The sequence below is a fragment of the Choloepus didactylus genome, chromosome 10, assembly GCF_015220235.1.
Source record: "Choloepus didactylus isolate mChoDid1 chromosome 10, mChoDid1.pri, whole genome shotgun sequence".
Taxonomy (NCBI): Eukaryota; Metazoa; Chordata; class Mammalia; order Pilosa; family Megalonychidae; genus Choloepus; species Choloepus didactylus.
The window spans coordinates 83323865-83342361 of record NC_051316.1 but is presented as its reverse complement, the minus strand read 5'-3'; the positions used below and the strand labels follow the sequence as shown (position 1 = coordinate 83342361).

Sequence of the window (18497 nt, the reverse complement as noted above, 5' to 3'; positions counted from 1 at the left end):
ACAAAAACTTCCTGCAGCAGGCCTCCTTCGGAGAGTGCTGCTTAGAAGGGTGAGGAACAAAACCATTCAGGTCTCTGGCTGTGCTCCAAGATCCTGTTCACTAGTACTTTTGTCCTGTCTGCATGGAGAACCAGTGACTGAAAACATCTGGAAGCCTGCTTAAGACTTGGGTCTCTCCTTCTTCTGGGGGTGGCTGTGCTTGACTCTAGTAATCCAGATTGACCTTTGCCAATGCCCCTTCCCATCCAATCTTCTACACTTCATTCTGTAACAACTCTCTAATAAAATCCACATGAACCCAGCTGCTAACAGCTTCTGGAAAGGCCATAGGATCTAACACCTGCCCCTGCATTCCCTTAGCCCTAGTAGCAAGGGAAAAGAGGGCTGAGACAGCACTCTTGTGCCTGGCAACCTTACAGTAGAGTTGTGGAGAGAGGGAGTAGGTGAGAAGGGAGAAACACCAAAGGCAAGGGTTTGGGGAAGGCAGCTGAAGGTGAGGAATGCACAGATGTGGCATCATGGATGCTGCAGGGTGGCCCAGACAGAGCCCCCCAGGCCTGGACCTGCCTCCTTCCCAGTATGCTGACAAGGCCCATCACATTCCAGGAGGGAGGCCTGGGCTGAGGGCCTGGAGTATATGTGCCACTGACCATGTGGTCCAAGTTGCCTGTCCTTCCTCTTCCCTCTGGGACCAGGGGAGCTCAAAGTTACTTCTGTCCCTAATATATTATTTAAAGTACTTTTCCTGGGCACCTATAACATGCTCTGCATGTTCCTGGCACTGAGGAGATGTGTCAATGAGTAGAGCAGACCCGAGTCCTGTCCTCCAGTCCCACTTGCTTGGAAATCCTGCCAGCCTACAGGTCACAAAGTCTTGGGGACACTGGTAGGTGTGGGGTGAGAGTGCTTGGGATTCCAGGAGCACGAAGAGCCAAGCTGGTAGTGAAGTCTCCCATTCTGACTCCCTAGCCTATAGCTTCTCTGTGGTATAGTATATGGGCACAGGATTCCCTCTGGCTAGGGTCAGAGCTCTGATTCACTTAGCTTTCCAAGAAATAAACAAACACAACAGGTTAGAAGGACAGATAAGCTGCTTGGTGTTTATTTATAAAGTACAAGGATGATTTACTGGACCTGGCCTTTTAAAAAATGTTAGCTCTTCCTTTGCCTTTCTTTCCATCCAGCCAAGATTTTTGCTTGTTCTCATCTGAGAGCCCTCAACCGATTTCACTAACTTATCTGTTCTTCGCTGTGATGAAACAGAGACAGCACAGCCTTCCCCAAAGCTGGACTGGAGGGTGGGCTCATTTCAGAAGGCCCTCAGGGATCCTACCAAGGCCAATCCAGGAAAAGCCAAATGACTCTGGCTCCTGTCAGCTCAAGCTGCTGTGGAACAGAGAAACTGGTGTCCTTCTTGTAGCACTTCCTTCATCTCCTTGAACTGAGCCAACTGGCAGGCTTCGTCCAGCCTCAGCCAGCGGTAGGCCTGGTGCTCGGGAGAGAGGCGGATCTCCACATCATAGTCCTTCACCTTTGCCAGCCAGTAGATGACTGTTTTAGGCTTCTTCCTGGCCACATAATTGAGCTCCCTTCTGAACCCCTCAATAATAGTCAGTTGGCCTGCTTCTATGCCTGTTTCTTCCCAGGTCTCCCTCAGAGCTGCTTCCAAGTCATTCTCTCCTGGTTCCACATGGCCTGGTTAGAGGAGAAGAGGAAAAGGAGGAGAAAATCTTCAACAGTCCCCAATGCTGTGTTTCCCAGGTCAGATGATTTAGAGATGGGGTTTTCAGTGACTTTTCTGGGTGTTTCTAGGCTAAAAGAATCCTGGAGATCTGTGATCCTAAAATGCCTGGGAAGTAGTGCAGGTCATATAGCGTATGGCTCTGCAAGGTCTGGGCAATCCCTTCTCCCTACCCTGTTTTCTCTGCAGATAGTGAAACAGTGTTTGGCAAGTCTAATTTAGAAGAGTGCTCTTTGATGGCAAGAGAGATGGCTTCCCTGAGACCTCGGCTTTCTTATCCTTTGGAGCTCTCCTCATCTCATGTCCTCAGGGACCACTTTTCCCTTGGAGACTGCAAGGCCATTTTCCCAAGGAGAGGCAGTCCCTTCTTGGCAGGTAGGAGCTAGCTGAAGAGGGAGTACTTTGCCTGCAATCCACAGTGAGGACTTAACACTGTCTGCAATTGGACCCAGAAGTCCCGAATTAACAGAGGTTTAAAACTCTGCACTGCTGTACCATACACTGTTTCCAAGTAGCTGTCAAGGCTTTTCCCAAATTGTTTTCATCTTTCTAACTGAGCAAGGGCAGATTTCAGTTTCATGGGGAAAGTCCTGATGGGAACTTAGACTAAGGACAAGCTGAGAGCCAGTTCTAAGAAAATGTGTTGGCAAGACCTGAACCCATGCAGAGAGCTGCCAAGAAACTGTTGTAGGAGAACTTGAAGCTCTGCAGACTCGGAGCAGCTCTCAGCTCTGCCTCTAGGCTCACCCTGTACATTCTCAGCTTGCACAGAGGGGCCAAGAAAGACTGGGAGGGGTCTGGCCAGGTCAGGCCATGACCCCCTGCACATGCAGTTTCCTCAGGAAGGGCTGCACTTCAGCTCATCTGCAGCTTCTACCTAAACATGGTCTCAGTAAGTTGCTGGGGGGTGTGGGGGGAGGGGCTTCTGGTTCAGGAGCTCAAGGGGATCAGAAACTTTTAGTTGTTCCCTTCTTGGTTCAGAGACAGGGCTAAACCCTAGCCCTCCTCCTTCCAGTGATCCTCATAGCAGTGTCTTGGGTCAGCTGCTGCTGCATAGTTCCCACTGAAAACATACAAGAGCTCAGCACTTAAAAACCCATTCCATGGGGATAAAAACTAAAGGACAAATGGGGTGGGATGGGGGGATGATTTGGGTGTTTTTTTTTCACTTTTATTTTTTATTCTTGTTCTGGTTCTTTCTGATGTAAGGAAAATGTTCAGAGATAGATTGTGGTGATGAACGCATAACTATGTTATCATACTGTGGACAGTGGATTGCATATCATGGATGATTGTATGATGTGTGAATGTATTTCAATAAAACTGAATTTAAAAAAAAAAAAAAAAAAAAAACTCTGGGAAAAAAAAAAAAAAAAAAAAAAAAAAAAAAAAAAAACCCATTCCAGCTTGTGGCTTGTGGTTTCTGGGGAATTTTCTCTGTACAGCACCTTGTATAGCCATGTTCACAAAGACAGATAGGTAACACATAGGGAAGGAAGGTGGGAGGGATGCTGGTGGTGATAGAGAATGTCCTACGTCCACTCAGATGTGTGTGGGAGTCTCTGATCACACCTGTCCCAGCAGCATCTATTCAGTATTCTGCCCATCAGTGTTAACAGGGTAACTTCTCCCCAGGTCCAAGCAGACAAAGATTAGGAAAGGTTCTTTGACATCTTTCAGTGAGAGGTACTATGCAGTGTGACTTAGGTGATCAGGAGACAAGTGTGAATATTCCTATTCATAGTATCTGTGATATCCCTATTTTTCACTGTTTCTCCCCAGCGCAACTCAAATGTGCAAAAAGTGTTTATTTCTTGTTTCCATTTCCTTGATTTCCTCCAAGGAAACACCCCTTCATCATCTGACTCCCTTGAACAGTTTTCCCTGTTCTCTTCCATCTGGGGGCTGTTCACCCTGGCTCCTCATCCCAGCAGCAGCCAGAGCCACAGCCTGTCCCTGCCCACTGGGACCATTCCCATGGCCTAAGCCAAGGATGGCTCTTTTATTGCATTTCTATGAAGCCTGGCTTCTCTTTAAAGACCATCTGACCACAGCTTTCTTACTTTTGGAGATGAGACCAGCCAGCTTACAAACAGATCTTGGGCCTGGACTAAGGGCCCAGGCCAGCAGTCTTCACTGTTCTGACAGAATGAGGCTTGGTCAATTCCATCCTGGGTGCTGGTCAAGCTGCAATCCCAAGGTCTCCAAAATCCTCACAGGATCTCATCCTCACTCCTCCACTCCTGCCACAGTTTACAAATGAATCCATGATCAAGGAATCCACCTTCTCTGTGCTAATAACTCAAGACATAACTATACTCAGAAACACTGCAGAGAGAAGCTGTACCCTCTGTGCATTTAGCAAAAAGTTCAACAGACAAACCTTGTGATGACACTCAACTGAGAGTTAAAGAAACCTGATCAAATGAAGTCATAGATGGTTAGAGCTGGAAGAGAATTTAGGATATTCTAGTCCAATCCCTTATTTGACAGATGAAAAACTCAAAGCCCAGAGAAGTGGGAATATAGCACAGTCAGAAATTTGCCCCAAGGGTCTTGATTCCCAGCCCAGTACCTTTTCTCTTACCCAGCCATACACCATAGAGGCTGGTGCTCTGGTGAATGTTACTCTCAAAAAAACCAGGTGCTGCTCCTGCCCTGGGATTCAGTCACAGTGTTCTATTTCCAGCTCTACCCTTGCCTGGCATGGAGACCTTTTATCTAGCAAGGATCAAAGGCTCCTCCCCACCCTCACTCCCCACTCCCCCATTGCACAGTCATAGGGAAGCAAGCATAGCAGATTTCTTGCACCTTTGGGAGGAGTCCAGTGATGAATGCCATCTGACGCCTGCAGCAGTAGAAACTCAACTGCACTGTTGTCTAATTTGGGAACAAGGCATCTTCGGAAGATGATCAAGCCACATGCTCTCAGGGCCATGGTCTACCTAAGGACTTAACAAAGAAAACGTGGACATTGGAAAGTTACACAAAACAGTAAGGTTCATACTGGGGGCGGGGGTGGGGGGGAGGGAGGCAACACACTGTGCTGAGGAGTATTACAGACTTCATCATCCACAAAACCCGGCAGCATGACAAGACCCAATGGGGAAACCCAGGAATCAGAGACAGCCTTTGTGTGTAACTCCAGGACCCTGGTCTCTACCCTTAGTCAATGTGGTCTCTATCCCAGGTCTTCTTGCTAAAACACAGGGCTGTTGTGTATTTGTTAAGAGACTGGAGATCCTCAGAAGTAAACCCACTGAAACAGGGGAGATGTTGGGAATTGAAGAGATGCAGTACAAGTATTGTCATCAAGCCCACAATCCCATTTCCCGTCTCCAGCCTGCGCCCTTGGAGCAAAAAGTCGCTAACAACGTGGTTTCTGATAGCTCAAAGGGATCACCCTAGGGAGGTTAGCTTGGTGTACTGAAAACTTTGTTGTTGCTGATCATTTTGGTTTTTAATTTTTTCCATGTTTTTGAAGATGTTATATACTCACATGGTTCAACATTCAATGGACACAAGGGCAGACAGTATAAAGTCTCTCTCCCACCCCACCAAAGGCAAACTAGGATAGTGGTAAAGAATGTGAATCTGGAGCCTGGGTTCAAGCTCTGTATCTGCCTTATTATGTTACCTCACGGGGCTTCTGTGAGGATTACATGATTTCATTCTTTAAAGTGCTTAGAAATGCACCCGGCACACAATAAGCACTCAATAAATTTCTACATGCATAGAAAAATGTCTGCAAGGATACACCTCATTAAAAGTGATTTCTGGAGGATGAGATTATAGGGAGACTTCCATTTCCTACTCCATATATTTCTGTATTGTTTTGAGTTTTACAAAGAACATTTATTAATTCTACAATCAGCAATAAAGATTTTTCCATTTCAGAACAAAGTCAACCACAAAAAAGACAAGAAAAGGGAGAAAATTAAGGATATCTGTACAAATGAAAAAAAGTTATTCATCTGAAGGGGACATGTGATCAAGGTAACAAAAAATATTCAAGATATTTTAAGTAAGGCCCTGCTAAAAAAAAATGTATCATTCATTCATTCAGCAAATATTTATTGAACAAGCTTATATCCTAGTAGGAGAGGCAGACTTTAATCAAATAGTAAAACAAATAAAAAAATAACTGCTAATAAGTTACATGCTACAAAGGAAGAATATGACAGGTAACCTGACCTGAGGGATCAAGGAAAGCCTCCTAGAAGGGATGTATGAGCAGAGAAGCAAAGGATGAATAAGAGGTAAGGAGGCAAAGGAAAGCAGGGGAGAAAACATGCTCCAGGCAAAGGGAACAGCATGGGCAAAGGTCCTGAGGTGGGATGGCAGAGCGGAAAGAAGGCAGGTGTCTCAAATACAGCAAAGGCCTGAGGGAGTGGCCCAGGTCTGACAAGGCCCAAGTCAGCACGGCCTTGCCGGTCAATCTCAGAGATTGCAGACCTGATGCAGAGAGGGCTGCTGGAGGAGGAGCTGCTGTTCTCCATGCAGGTGCTCAATCATGGAGAGCTTGCTTCTGTCAGAGGCATAAAATTAACCCTAAACCAATTTGCCATTCCAGGGCAAGTCTCAAGACTGCCTACAGATGGTAATGTTACTCTAGGGAAGGTGCCATTCTTCAGCAAAAAAACAAACACCCAACACTGCATACAACCTTTCCAAATTGCTAAACCTGATAACAAGAGTGTTTAATGATTGGAAATAATCTTAAGGAGGCTTTTCAAAATGGTTTGTGTTCTTGTATGCTGCTGGTGGAAGAGTAAGTTAGCATATCCTCTTAGGAGGGCAGTTTGGTAACTATCAAAATGTAAAATGAAATTCCCTTAGACCCAGCAATTCCACTTCTAGTCACTCACATATAGAAATACATGTTTAAGATGTACACATAAGTATATCTGGTCACTGCAACCTTGTTTGCAATAACAAAAAGAAAAAAAAGGCAGAAATAAATATCTATTAATAGGGTAACAGTTAAGTACAGTACATCTGTATGATGGAACATCTTGAAGCTATTTAAAAAAATGAGGTAAAGCCAATAAGAAATTACTTTCAGACAAATTAAGTGAAAAAAGCATGGTTCAGAATAGTATGTATAATGCAATCCTGTTTGAGTTTAAAAAATGCATATGTAAAGTGTAGCAAGCTTTTATTAAACACTATGTTATATCTCCCTGTATCCCTATTTATGCTGAGAACTTTCCCCATTCTGAAAGCCAGAAGGAAGCACCCTCTCTACTACAGAACTGATGAACAAAGATTTAAAATTCACAAGTCAGGTAGAAACAGGTACCTGATCCCTCTCCCTGTCCTTTTAAAGAAGCTTAGAAAGTTGTAGAGAGATTCCAGGCACCTCGCTTCTGCCTTAAGAGTTCCACGACATGAATGTTAGAATCCCTAGACAAGCTTAGAGATCCAAGATAGGGCACAATGTCCTGTTTAGGACAGGAAGGCCCACAGCACTCCTCCAACACCACTACCACCACTAACAGAGCACAGAAAAGCAAAGATGCCTGCATGGGGTGGCGGGTGGGGGCAAGAAAGACAGGACTAGGTGATCTCTTGGAACCACTGGGGAGGGGACCAGGCCAATATTTTCCTATGGGGCTTAGGGTAGTGACAAAGGAGCACCCTGGCAAGGATGTATCTCAGTGGATGCCAAGGTACAGGGGTGACCACAGAAAAGGACAAGACCAGCCAACTGTCTGGTGGCACCAGAAGAGTTAGGATCAAGAGACAGGACCAGGTGCTCACTTTCTACATATGCTCTGGACTCACAGAGTGGACAGTTCTAGAAAGACAGAACTCCTCATTGCCCTTTCAATTGTTTAGCTTGGACCAGCTGTTATCTATCTAGACTGTCTCCTCCATCTCCTCCCCTACACACACTTGGCAACCCTGTACTCATCTTTTCAGAAGCAACTCTAAAAAACCTTCCTGGCTTGCGGGCCTTACATGGCTTGAACAAACCTCTACCATAGGGTTTGATTAGAGAAGCAGAACACTATGAGCAACAGAAAATTAAGGATTTATTACAAGGATGAGATCTTATGCAATTATAGAAACTGGGGGAGAAATCCACGCAATGCTGTTGCCTCAGCATCTGATGTTGGGTCTCAAATCTCTACAGACCAGCCAGGCCAGCCGTTGGGAAGGAAAGCTGGATGAGAAGTGGAGGAGAACGAGGACAAACTGGAACCTGTAAGAACAAATTGGAACCTATCAGGACAACTGGAACTCCTGAGGACAAGGTGAAACCTGTGACTTCCTCTCACTGCTTCCAAGCTTAGTGACATGGGTGACCTGCAGGACAATGCAGAGCCCTTGGCCACAGAGCTAAATGGCCCAGGACCCAGGAGTTGAAAGATGATATTCAGCAGGAGCTGGGGAGCTGCAGGACTCGGTACTATCCTTTATCAACAAGAAGAGCCAGCACAATCTGTGCCTGGTGTCCTGCTCAGTCCTTCACCATGTAAAAACTGGCTACTATTTCACTTCACCTTTCCAAATCTTGCTTAAAATTCCCCTGTGGTCAGCCCTAACCCAGAACCATAGAAGAAGGGAATCCTGGGTAACAGAGGTCCTACACTGAACTAAATCAACACAGTTGAAGCCACCACAAGCAAGTACACCTGGAAGGGTAAAACTCTGTACCTGTGTTAGGGAAAAGCCAAACTATAGCTCTGTCTCCTTGGTACAGCAGCTCACAACAGATGCCCAACGACTCAACAGAAGTCTCTCCCTGCCTCCTTACTCTAACAAATGCTAAGGGTATGTTCTGGGGCCCTGGGAAAAAGCCCAGTGTTATTTACATAAAGTCAATGGAGGTATTGTTGAGGGTTTTCTGCTTTTCTGAAACTATTCTGCTAGTCAGCTTTCAAACATAGATTTCAAGTGGATTCAAACCTCAAGGAGTTAAAGAACATAGCATCCAATATGCAAATATGCCTGCAGCCAGAATTGCTGGAGGTGAGAACTCCAGGCTGACAGCAGGCAATTCACACTTTAGAAAAGTGGCAAAGTGCCTGAGATGGTTAGAAAAAACTTGAACAAAAAACCCTCAATGTCGTCAGAAGGTTCCAGAAGCTAAGGAAAAGTGCTTTTGGCTTTCTCTATATATACAATTCCCTCACAGCTGAGGAGGTTCAGGACCTAGGTGCCAAAAAAGAATTCACAGATAAATGGCTATACTGATGTGTTGTGCTTCAATGTTTTCATCAAATTAATCAGAGTGCTATTGAAAGCATGGCATAAAAATACCTTTAGATACAAAACGAGCTCTCCAAATCCCTCCCCCCAGCTTATTCCCCATAATTCCAAATTCCTTTAGCAGGAACAGTCTTCCCTGCAACCATGTTATCAATTATTAAGTGTCCACACTGTGCCAGGTTCTTTACATGTACCATTTCTAATGCTCACAATGACCCTACAAGATAAGCTTTATCAGCTCCAATTTATGGTGAGGAAACAGATTCAAAAAGGTTAAAGCACTTGCCCAGGGGCACAGCTGGTCTGTAAATAGCTGGGGTTTCAATCCAAGTATGTCTAACTCCAAAGTTGGAGTATTTTCCCTTTCACAGTTCTGCTCACCATGAAAGACAAGGGCTTAGAGAAAAATGGCCCAGAGAGGACACGCAAATAATTTCTAAAATTATTTCCAGGTCCCAAATTCCCATTATTTGATCTATATTCAAATGGAGGTTTAAAAAAAAAAAAATGTCTGGCTGGAATTCTTAGCACAGAACAGGTTTGTTGCGGTAAGGGGGATATGGAGGACTGGGGAGAGTAGATGAAGGTCCTGATGCCCAAAGACCTTGGAAGGGTAAATTAACCTAGGGCCCTTAAACTTTGCATATCTGATAAGAGTTTCTATGCCTCTTTGCTCTTTTCTGGGAAGTAGGAACCCAAAAACCCTATGTTTGAAGCCACCCCCAAGTAGCCTGGGGATTCCCAAACACAGGTGCTGGGAACAGCCTTGATGTTTTCCTTGGACATACATACACATATCTTAGGGTCCTGATGTCCAGGAAGTTTGCCAGGCCACTCTACCGTGACGAGGAAAGCCAAGTCCAAGTCTGTCTGCTCCCCAGAACTCTGTGGCTGCTTGGTTTTCCCTCACCTCCCACAGCATAATGGCCTTTCCCCAATTCTCCAGTTTCCTTCTTCCCTTTAGAAGAGGCCATCTACCCAACAATAAAGTTCTCTCTTGAAACAACAATAACAGCAGCAACAAAAGTGGAACAAGAAAAAAGAAAAAGAAAAAAAGCCCCCAACTACCATGAATAAACTGAGACAAAGAAAATTTCCCTCAACTGTGCCTTTCCCTGGACATCTGACACTTTCTTTGCACAGAGACCAAGCTGCTAAGTCACGAGCTTTCTTTGCTATTTGGCTGAGGGAGGAAACAGATTTCACCTATAATGACAGGGATATTGACTTCCACAGGAAGCGAAAGTCAGGCAAGGTTGGGACAAAAATTCCTAGTGAGGGGGGATCTGTTAAGCAGCCTATTAGTGCCATCTGCTGTCCAATTCTGGAAAGCAAACATGGGGAACTCTAATATTGGAGCCTGAAGGGATTCGTTCATTCCTCTAATGCCTGAGTGTGTCCCGGCAGTGTGACGGGTTTGAAGGGTAGATATGAAGCTGAATACTACAAAGACTCTGCTTTTTAGGGGTTCACAGTGTACTTGGAGTGGAAGACATTTAAACAGACAAGTTACAATGTGTTTTGTGCATTGCGGGAATATGTGTTAAGATACAAAGGTAGCAAAGAAAAGGATGTGATTATCTGTAGGTCAAAAGGATACCTCAGAAGGATTCTGAAGGATGGCTGGGAGTTTTCCAGATAGAATAAAGGTGGAGGCAAGGGGCACTCCAGGCAAAGGGAGGAATGGGGACAAAGCACAATAAGACACTCCATTGCTAAACAGTTTAATTTATATTTTGTAGGCAATGAGGATATATCTTTGCTACTTTTAGGCAGGGCTGTAATGTGGTCGGACCGACATGTCACAAAGATAGTCTGAGAGCAAGGGAGCAAACAAATTAGAAGGAAAGACTGGAGGCAGGGAGACCAGTCACAGGAGCCTGTTGCAACAGTCCAGATGACAAACGATGTGGAGTTAAATTATGGCAAAGCAGTGAGAAAAGATAAGAGGGGGATGAATTTGAGAGATATTTCAAAGGTAAAATTGACAACATTTGATGTTTTATTGTCCAAGGGAGATGAGAGTGGATAGTAATGCTCAGGTATTTGGTTTGGGTAACTGGGTACAAGAGAAGTAGGTGAAGGAAGGGGTTGAATAGATAAGCTAATGATTTCTGCTTGGACAAGGTGAAGTGTTACAGACTACCCACAGGTAAGTGAACAGAGGGGTCTACAGTTCAATGATCACTCATCACATCTCTTCCTTTCCCAAGGTGGAAATCTCCTATTAGAAGAAAGATTTTGCTTCCACCATAGCTACCTCTGGCAGTCCACCTCCGCTGGAAGTGTAAGATCCTTCCATTTGGAAAAGTCTACTGGTCCAACAGTCCTGTGCATTATTCCAGGCATTATCATCCTCTTTCAGTCAGAAACAGCATGGCACAATACAGAAAAGTATGGTTGGCTTTGCAGTGAGAAAGACCTAGCTCACTTAATTAATAGCTGTTTCACTGAGAGCAAGATATTTAATGTCTCTGAGCCTCATTTTCCTCATTTGTAAAATGAAGATAGCACCTACTTCTCATGGTTGTTGTCAAGTTTAAAATAAATAATGTATATATAGGGTCTGACATATCAGGTGCTGAATACATGTGAGTCACCCTTAATCCTGTATAAGATTGTCAGAAAGCTTCTCCATGTTATGTTTTAATGGCATGCTCTTAGCTTTTATTGATAGTTGAAGCAAGAAACGACTTTTCATATTTTCTGCAAAACTGCTGGTAAGCACACTGTTCATCACATCATGATATTACTTATATACAAGATCCCACAAAATAAATTCTTTTTAGTGTAGGCTCTAGGGAAAAAAATTTCTCTCTTTACAGAGTATTTCCCTAATTATTAGTGAGACTGACTTAGGTAACTTGTTCCCTTTTTCCTTAACTGTCAAATTTTGAGCTTTTAGTGCTCAATTATAGTAAGAAATGGGCCCTCTTAGCTAGTGTATTTGCTTGTTCCTATTAGCTTGTTCCTATTATGAAGATAACTACTACCATTTTTTGAGGACTTACTACCTGCCAGGCATTGTACCAAGTGCCTTATCTCCATCATTTCACTTAATTTTCACAACAATCCTCAGGCATTATTGCCATCCTTCAAAAGGGAACTATGGCTCAGAGCACTTAAGTGACTTGCCCAAGGTTCCACGGCTAGTAGGGGCAAAATGACAGGTCTGGCTGACCCCAACCTGGTGCTCTTAACCTCAATTCTATATTATGGCTTTAGAATTGGCAAGTGGACTGCATTCAGTTTATTTTAAGGGGTCTCATCCTTTCTTCTTGTTTACAAAAGATATAACAAATACACAGGGCCCAAATCAAGCAAGAACAAAGAAAAACAAAGTTAGGTGGTGGGATTGTTGTGTGCCCTTTTTTTTTTTTTAATTGTTCTATAATTGCCACACAATTATCCATTCAACATATGAACCGGATAGAATATATAAAATATCTTTTGGAAAGCAGGCGGGGTTTAAAGAGTAACAACAAAATGAAACTGAGGCCCAGGGAAGGGAAGGGATAGTGCCTGGCCCGCTAGGACTCGCTCGACTCCGAGATTCCAACGACCCACCCCATCACCACTTGCATAGGGGCGAGAAAGGCTCACAAGGCCACAATACCCCACCTCCATCCCCCGTGTGCAAATAGGCAAACTGAGGCCCTGCGAGCGGATGGGGCCTGGCTCATTGCTCAGCTGGAGGAGGACGCGTCCACCTTTAACCCTGCAGAAAGGGGCCGTTAATCAGCTGCAGACTTCTATCTTCCGAGCCTCAATTTCTCCATAGAAGACTAAAGCCCGGCTGGCCCCCTCCCAAACAACTCACCCGAACTAGCGGAGGGTGGGAGACAGGAGGCGGGCCAGGAACCGAGACGAGAAGAACGTCGATCAATCAGGAAAGCTCTGTTGCGCCTTGGGCGACCAATAGCATTGGGCAGATGATCCTAGACCCGCCTTAAAGGCACCGTTTTCTCAGAACTTCGCGAGAGCCTCACTGAAGCAGGACGATTGGTTGAAGGACGGAAATTGAGAGTTACGCCCCCTGTTTCTTCCGATTCCCGATTGGTCTTCTAGGGGAGAAGGCGGCGAGCGTCAACGAGTCCCTTAGATGTCCATTGGTGGACGGTGCTAGGCAGCCGGCGCGCGGGAGTCGGCGCGGGCGTTCGAACCGGCGCTTTGAGGCGTTGCCATGGGGATGCGGTCTGGCCGCTGCCGCAGGCTTGCGGGTTGACGGGACGCTCAGGTCGCCGGCCTTGGGACTCTGTCCTGTCGGTGTCGACTTCTCCTGTCTTTAGACAGAACTAAACGTGGAGGAATCTGGAAGCCCCCAAGGTGAGAAAGGCCGGAGGGGAACCGGGCCCGGGACGGGGCGGGGCAGGTGCAGTCGGGAGCCGTAAGCACCTGTCCGGCGGGAGAGGGTGAGCATGGCGCCCGCTGAGCACCGGATGAGACAGGCGGTTGTGAACCAACCAGGAGTCGGCCCCTCCCGGTTCTCCGAACCTCGCCCACTCTCCTAACCCTCATCCCTACGTCTCCCCTTTTTCCTCGAACGCCACTTCCCCCATGAAGCCTTTTCTGAGTCCCAAAGACCTCTTGCCTTTGAACCCATAGCCCTGACTGGAACTTCTCTTACAGCTCTTCTGTTCGGGCTTGGGCTATTTGTGTACTTCCGTGAACCCCATTCTCCTGCTTCTCCCATATAATTCTGAGGTCTTTGAAGTAAGGCCAACATCTATCATATCTTACACACAGTAGATTTGCAGGAAATATTTGTTAAGTTGAACTTAATTGACCACAGATAGTTGGATTTCCCTTAATGTCCTGCCCCGTTTTGCCTCCTATTTATTTTATTTTTTTGTGGGGGTAGGCGGAGAGCGCCTAATCTTAAATGCAAAACGGTCTGAGAAGTTCGATTGGTCTTTCAACCCTTTGTGAAGGGGGAAACGTTTTTAGATTAGTTGTTCCCACCTGTCCCGGGTGGCGGCTTGATTAGTGTTGGTCTCCCAATACATGATTGATGTCTTTGCTTAAAACAAACCGTTCTATTGTTGCTGTAGGCCTAGAGAATTCATCTCCTTTTGGTTTTTTAGTGCCCCGCAGGTATTATCACATTTAAGTGTGCTTTAGGGAATGTTTTAAAACATTTTTTCCTTTCCATTTATGCTCTGCTTGTAGTCTCTGTTTCAGCATACATAACAGCTGCTCAGGTATCCGCCTACCGATTCATCGAGTGTTCATGATAGAATTGCATTACCAAGACTGTTGTTTCATTGTTAACTCATAGACCAGGTATTTATAGTCTGCACTGTTGATGATTTCTACCTTATGTCAAATTCATAGCTCAATGGTGACTTTCGTAAAAAGATATTGAAAAAAACAACTATAGCAGCTGTGTTCTCATTACCCTATTATAAAAGTTTGAATACTGCTGTGTAGTGGAAACTGGACTGGAATCCAGGGCTTGGTCTTGGCTGCCTCTCACTCACTCACTGTGGGTGGCCTTGCAAGCCATTTAGCGTCTTTAGACCTCACTTCTTCCATCTGCAAAATCAAAGGGTTGAACTAGGTTAGAATTTCTGGGGCCCTACTATCAATTAGGTAGACATCACATTCTCAGCCTTCCAAAGACTATGCAGATTTTTTAGCAACTGGTAGTAGCTACCATTTATTGAACATTTATGCTGTGCAAAGCACTGTATCAAAGGCTTTATGTAAATATTAAGTTTTTCTTAGTATAGGTCCATTAATGTGCTGCTCAGAAGCTCTTCATTAAAAACATTTGGTTTTATGTTGCTACTGAAGATTTTTAGCTATTAATAGTATATCCTTGGACAAACTAGAGCATGACCCTATCTTCCAGTTTAGGAGAAACAGCACTCTTTGTTTCACTGGGCTGTGGTTTTGTTGTTTGTCAAGTGAGGAGTTGAACTCTTCTCAGATCCCTTCCAAATCCGGTGTTCTATGATTGATCTATTAATCCAGTTTTCTATGCTGTCTCGGTGAAATCTGTTCATAATTTATCCAGAGTAGATCCTCAACAAATTTTGTTAAATGAGTAATAGAGTTCTACTTCTTATACTTTGAGAGTGTTGTAGTCACTGTGTACTTCAAGTTACTGTCTTAAGGGGCGTTTTTTAAATGCAGTTTTATTGAGCTATATTGACATGCCATACAGTCATTCCATGTGTATAATCAATTTGTTTGCCTTAAAGGTTTTGATATTCGTGGCCTGTTGAACAAGAAGACTTTTCTATAGCCATAAACTTACAATAATGGATACCATTTTTAATGAGTACTTGCATCTTAGACACTGAACTTAGCATTTTATTTACATTATTCCAATTCTCCTCACAAAAACAAACATTTTTCCAAGACTTTATCATTTTTTGCCTGTTTGCAGTAGCTTCCTAAATGATCTCCCTGCTTCCATTTTTACCCAGCTTCTTCTATTCTCCACAAGAACTGACAGTGATCTTTAAATATCTGTTATCAGAGAATGACCTTTCCCTTTTCCTCCTGTGACTTCCTACCTTTTTCACTTAAAAATAAAATCTAGACCTCTTTATATGGCCTAATAGACCCTGCATAATCTGGCCTTTTGGTCCTCATCTCATACTACTCTCCCTTCATGTTATTTCAGGTTTCAGTTCAGATGTTCAATTCTGAGTGAATCCATTGTAAAATAGGCCCTTCACCCTGCTTTATCTTCCTCATAACATTTATCATTATCTGAAATTATCTTGCTTGTTAGATTATTAATGTTCTCCTCCCTCTAGAATAATAGCCCTATGAGGTCAGTGACCTTGTCTTTTTTGTTCAGTACTTTATCCCAGTGCTTAGAACAGGGCTTACTTCCTTAAAGGCCCTCAAAAAAATATTTCTTAAATGACTGGAGGAAAGGTTCTTGTGACCATAACTGTGTCCATAGCCATTCATTTGAATGATACAAACTTGTTTGATTTTGTTGCCCAGGGGCAGTGAATATGGGCATTACCAACTCTGCCAGAATTCTCCTGAGTAATCAAATTACCCTGATACAAAAAGTTCTTCCAATACACCACTACAAATAGTATCAAATGCTTTGTAGAGTTTTGAATGTAGTGTGGGGATATCAATCATTTATTCATTAAACAATTATTGACTGTTATTTATTTCCAGACACTGTTTTAGATACTCAGGATAAAAAGGTTAATAAGACACATTCCTTGATCACAAGGAGCTCATATGCTAGTGGGGGAAATAGACTTATAGGTAGATAATCATTATAGAATGTAACTACAATGATAGAGATATGCAAAAGGTATGACTGGAACACAGAAGGAACATCTGACCAAATCTGGGGAGATCAAAAAAGACCTCAGTTGTGTTTCAATCAATGAGTAAGAGGTAGGCAAGTAAGGGGAAGCTTAATGACATTGGGAGGGAGCCATTTAAGGGCACAATGTGAATAAATGCACAGAGAAATAAAACAGTCCAAGAAGTTGACTAAATTTGAGAGAAAGGCAGGAGCTAAATAATAGAAGGTTTTATAGTGCATGCTAAGGAGCCTGAATTTTGTGTTATAGGTAGGAGATAGGATGCCACTGAACTGTGCTTTCGAAAGAATGATAGAGCTCAGCAGTGCGGATGATGGTTTTGAAGGGGCAAAACTGGAGGCAGAGAGAGCAGTTAAGAGACATGTAATGATTTAAGCGAGAACTACTGGAACTGAACTACTAGGGCAGTGGTAATAGGAATGGGAATTGGGAAGAGAGATTTGATAAATATTGAGGAGGTTAAATTGGATGGACTTGTTGTTTAGATTTGTGATTGAGAGGGAAGAAATGATTCCTGGTCCATTGTGACAGTTTCCAAAGAGATATAAACCTGACGACGAACTGATATCATCCTGGTGTTTTAAACAAACTGATTATAGTTGTTATTTTTCCAATTAAACCCAAGATATTTTGGTTGAAAGTATTTTATGACTACAAAGCGGCCAAAATCTTCCTGTATTTGGATTAGACCTTGATTTTTAAAATAAAGCACTGAGTTTAAACCCAACATTGGTTACCACCTGTTCCTAGGGATTCTTTCAGAATAAAACCTCTATATTTAGAGTAATACTTGCACTGCTTTACAATATCTGGGTTCAACAATTTTATATGTTTATTTTTAGGTAATTGCTCCATTGCTTTTCACCAAACTTCAATATTTGTGGGGCTCTTGGAGGGAATTGGAATAATTACAGAGCATTAGCTTCTTTAATTGTAAACAAACTTGAAACAATTTTTTTTTTTCAATTACAAAAAGAAACTATCTCTTGCAAACCACTTTTGGGTATAGCTCACATGATTGGTATCCCAAAATCCACATCTAGCCTTAGGAATTCCATTATCATATAGTCTCATCCCTTTGCAGCTGTTGGTGTAAGCAGTTGTCTTCTGTCGAGATCAGTAGTCTATAGTTAGAATAATCCCTAGAGTTTGAAATAACTAATTCCCTTGTGGTAAAAAAAATTCTTTGTATACTATATTATTCACCTTTTAATCTTCCACTGATAATACTGAATTTCTTGTATTCGTAGTTAGGTATCTTATGCCTAATATGGGGTACAGAAACATTTTAATGAAAATTGATAGAGAATGTTGGGTTTGTATTATTATATCAGTTTCTAATGGTTAGCTTTTTCATTTTGAAAAGAAAAACAAAAATCCTTCAGGCAGTACAAAGAGCCCAGTGACTTTATTAGTGACATCTTAAATAGTGATCATTATTACTAGTTGCCTAGGGTGGGTGGGTTGGGGAAAATGGGGAGTGATTGCTAATGGGTATGGGGTTTCTTTTCGAAGTGATGAAAATGTTCTAAAAGTGATTGTGCTGATGGTTGCACAACTCTGTGAACATGCTAAAAGCCATTGAATAGTACACTTTAAATGGTTGAATTGTATGGAATATGAATTATCTGAATGAAGATGTTATATATATATTTGAAAGTGATCATTGAAATAGTTTAGTGGAACTCAAATGAAGAATTATTTCTTGGGAAGCAGAAGCTATAAGTCCTTGTGTTTTCATGCTATCTCTACAATAATGAAATAAAATTTTCATTTCACCTTTGAATTTCCTGTATGGACCATTTTGAAGAAAACACTAATGCATGCTGACCTTCCTATGTAGTCCCTCATTTTCAGGAACGGTATATTCATTTGAAACTTACAAAATTGACTAAGTAGAGAGTGGAGAACAGGAAAATGTTTTAAAAGGCCACTGACATTTAACTTGCCAAAGTCATGTGACCTTGGGCAAGTCACTTAATTATCTCAAGCCTTAGTTACTGCATAAAAGGAGACTGTTGGACCAGATCCTGGGTCTCAAATTCAAATATTCCCTGGACTAATCAGTTAATGTAAATGAATAAAGTTGGTTGGTTTTAAAGGAACCAGGAGCAGTAGGGACCATGGTGTATAGGAGGTATATGCTCTTCTAAAGGGGTCAGCCACTACTCAGTTTTGGTCTATTGTTGCCTTATCTTATGGTGGACCCAATGTTACTATATCTTTTA

The 18497-nt window shown here is 43.1% G+C and overlaps 2 protein-coding genes and 1 long non-coding RNA gene across 3 annotated transcripts in view; 2 read left to right on the top strand and 1 right to left on the bottom strand.

The window, feature by feature from the left end:
• Positions 1–1073: 1073 nt before the first annotated feature.
• Positions 1074–12901, bottom strand: NUDT2 (nudix hydrolase 2). Its single transcript, XM_037797423.1, has 3 exons — positions 12780–12901; positions 4553–4693; positions 1074–1695 (listed from the first exon to the last, which is right to left on the bottom strand). The coding sequence occupies exons 2-3, from the start codon at positions 4677–4679 to the stop codon at positions 1379–1381; spliced, it is 444 nt and encodes a 147-aa protein (XP_037653351.1). The 5' UTR covers positions 4680–4693; positions 12780–12901; the 3' UTR covers positions 1074–1378.
• LOC119504844 lies at positions 2496–8600 on the top strand. The gene is made up of 3 exons (XR_005210640.1): positions 2496–2633; positions 5639–5737; positions 7881–8600. It is a non-coding gene; the product is annotated as an uncharacterized LOC119504844 (long non-coding RNA).
• Positions 12902–13116: 215 nt separating the features above from the next.
• The window catches only part of KIF24 (kinesin family member 24), a 94210-nt gene continuing 88829 nt past the window's right edge, over positions 13117–18497 (top strand). The window contains exon 1 of the mRNA XM_037851303.1: positions 13117–13285. The gene's annotated coding sequence lies outside the window, so the exon portion shown is untranslated. The remainder of the gene's footprint in view (positions 13286–18497) is intronic.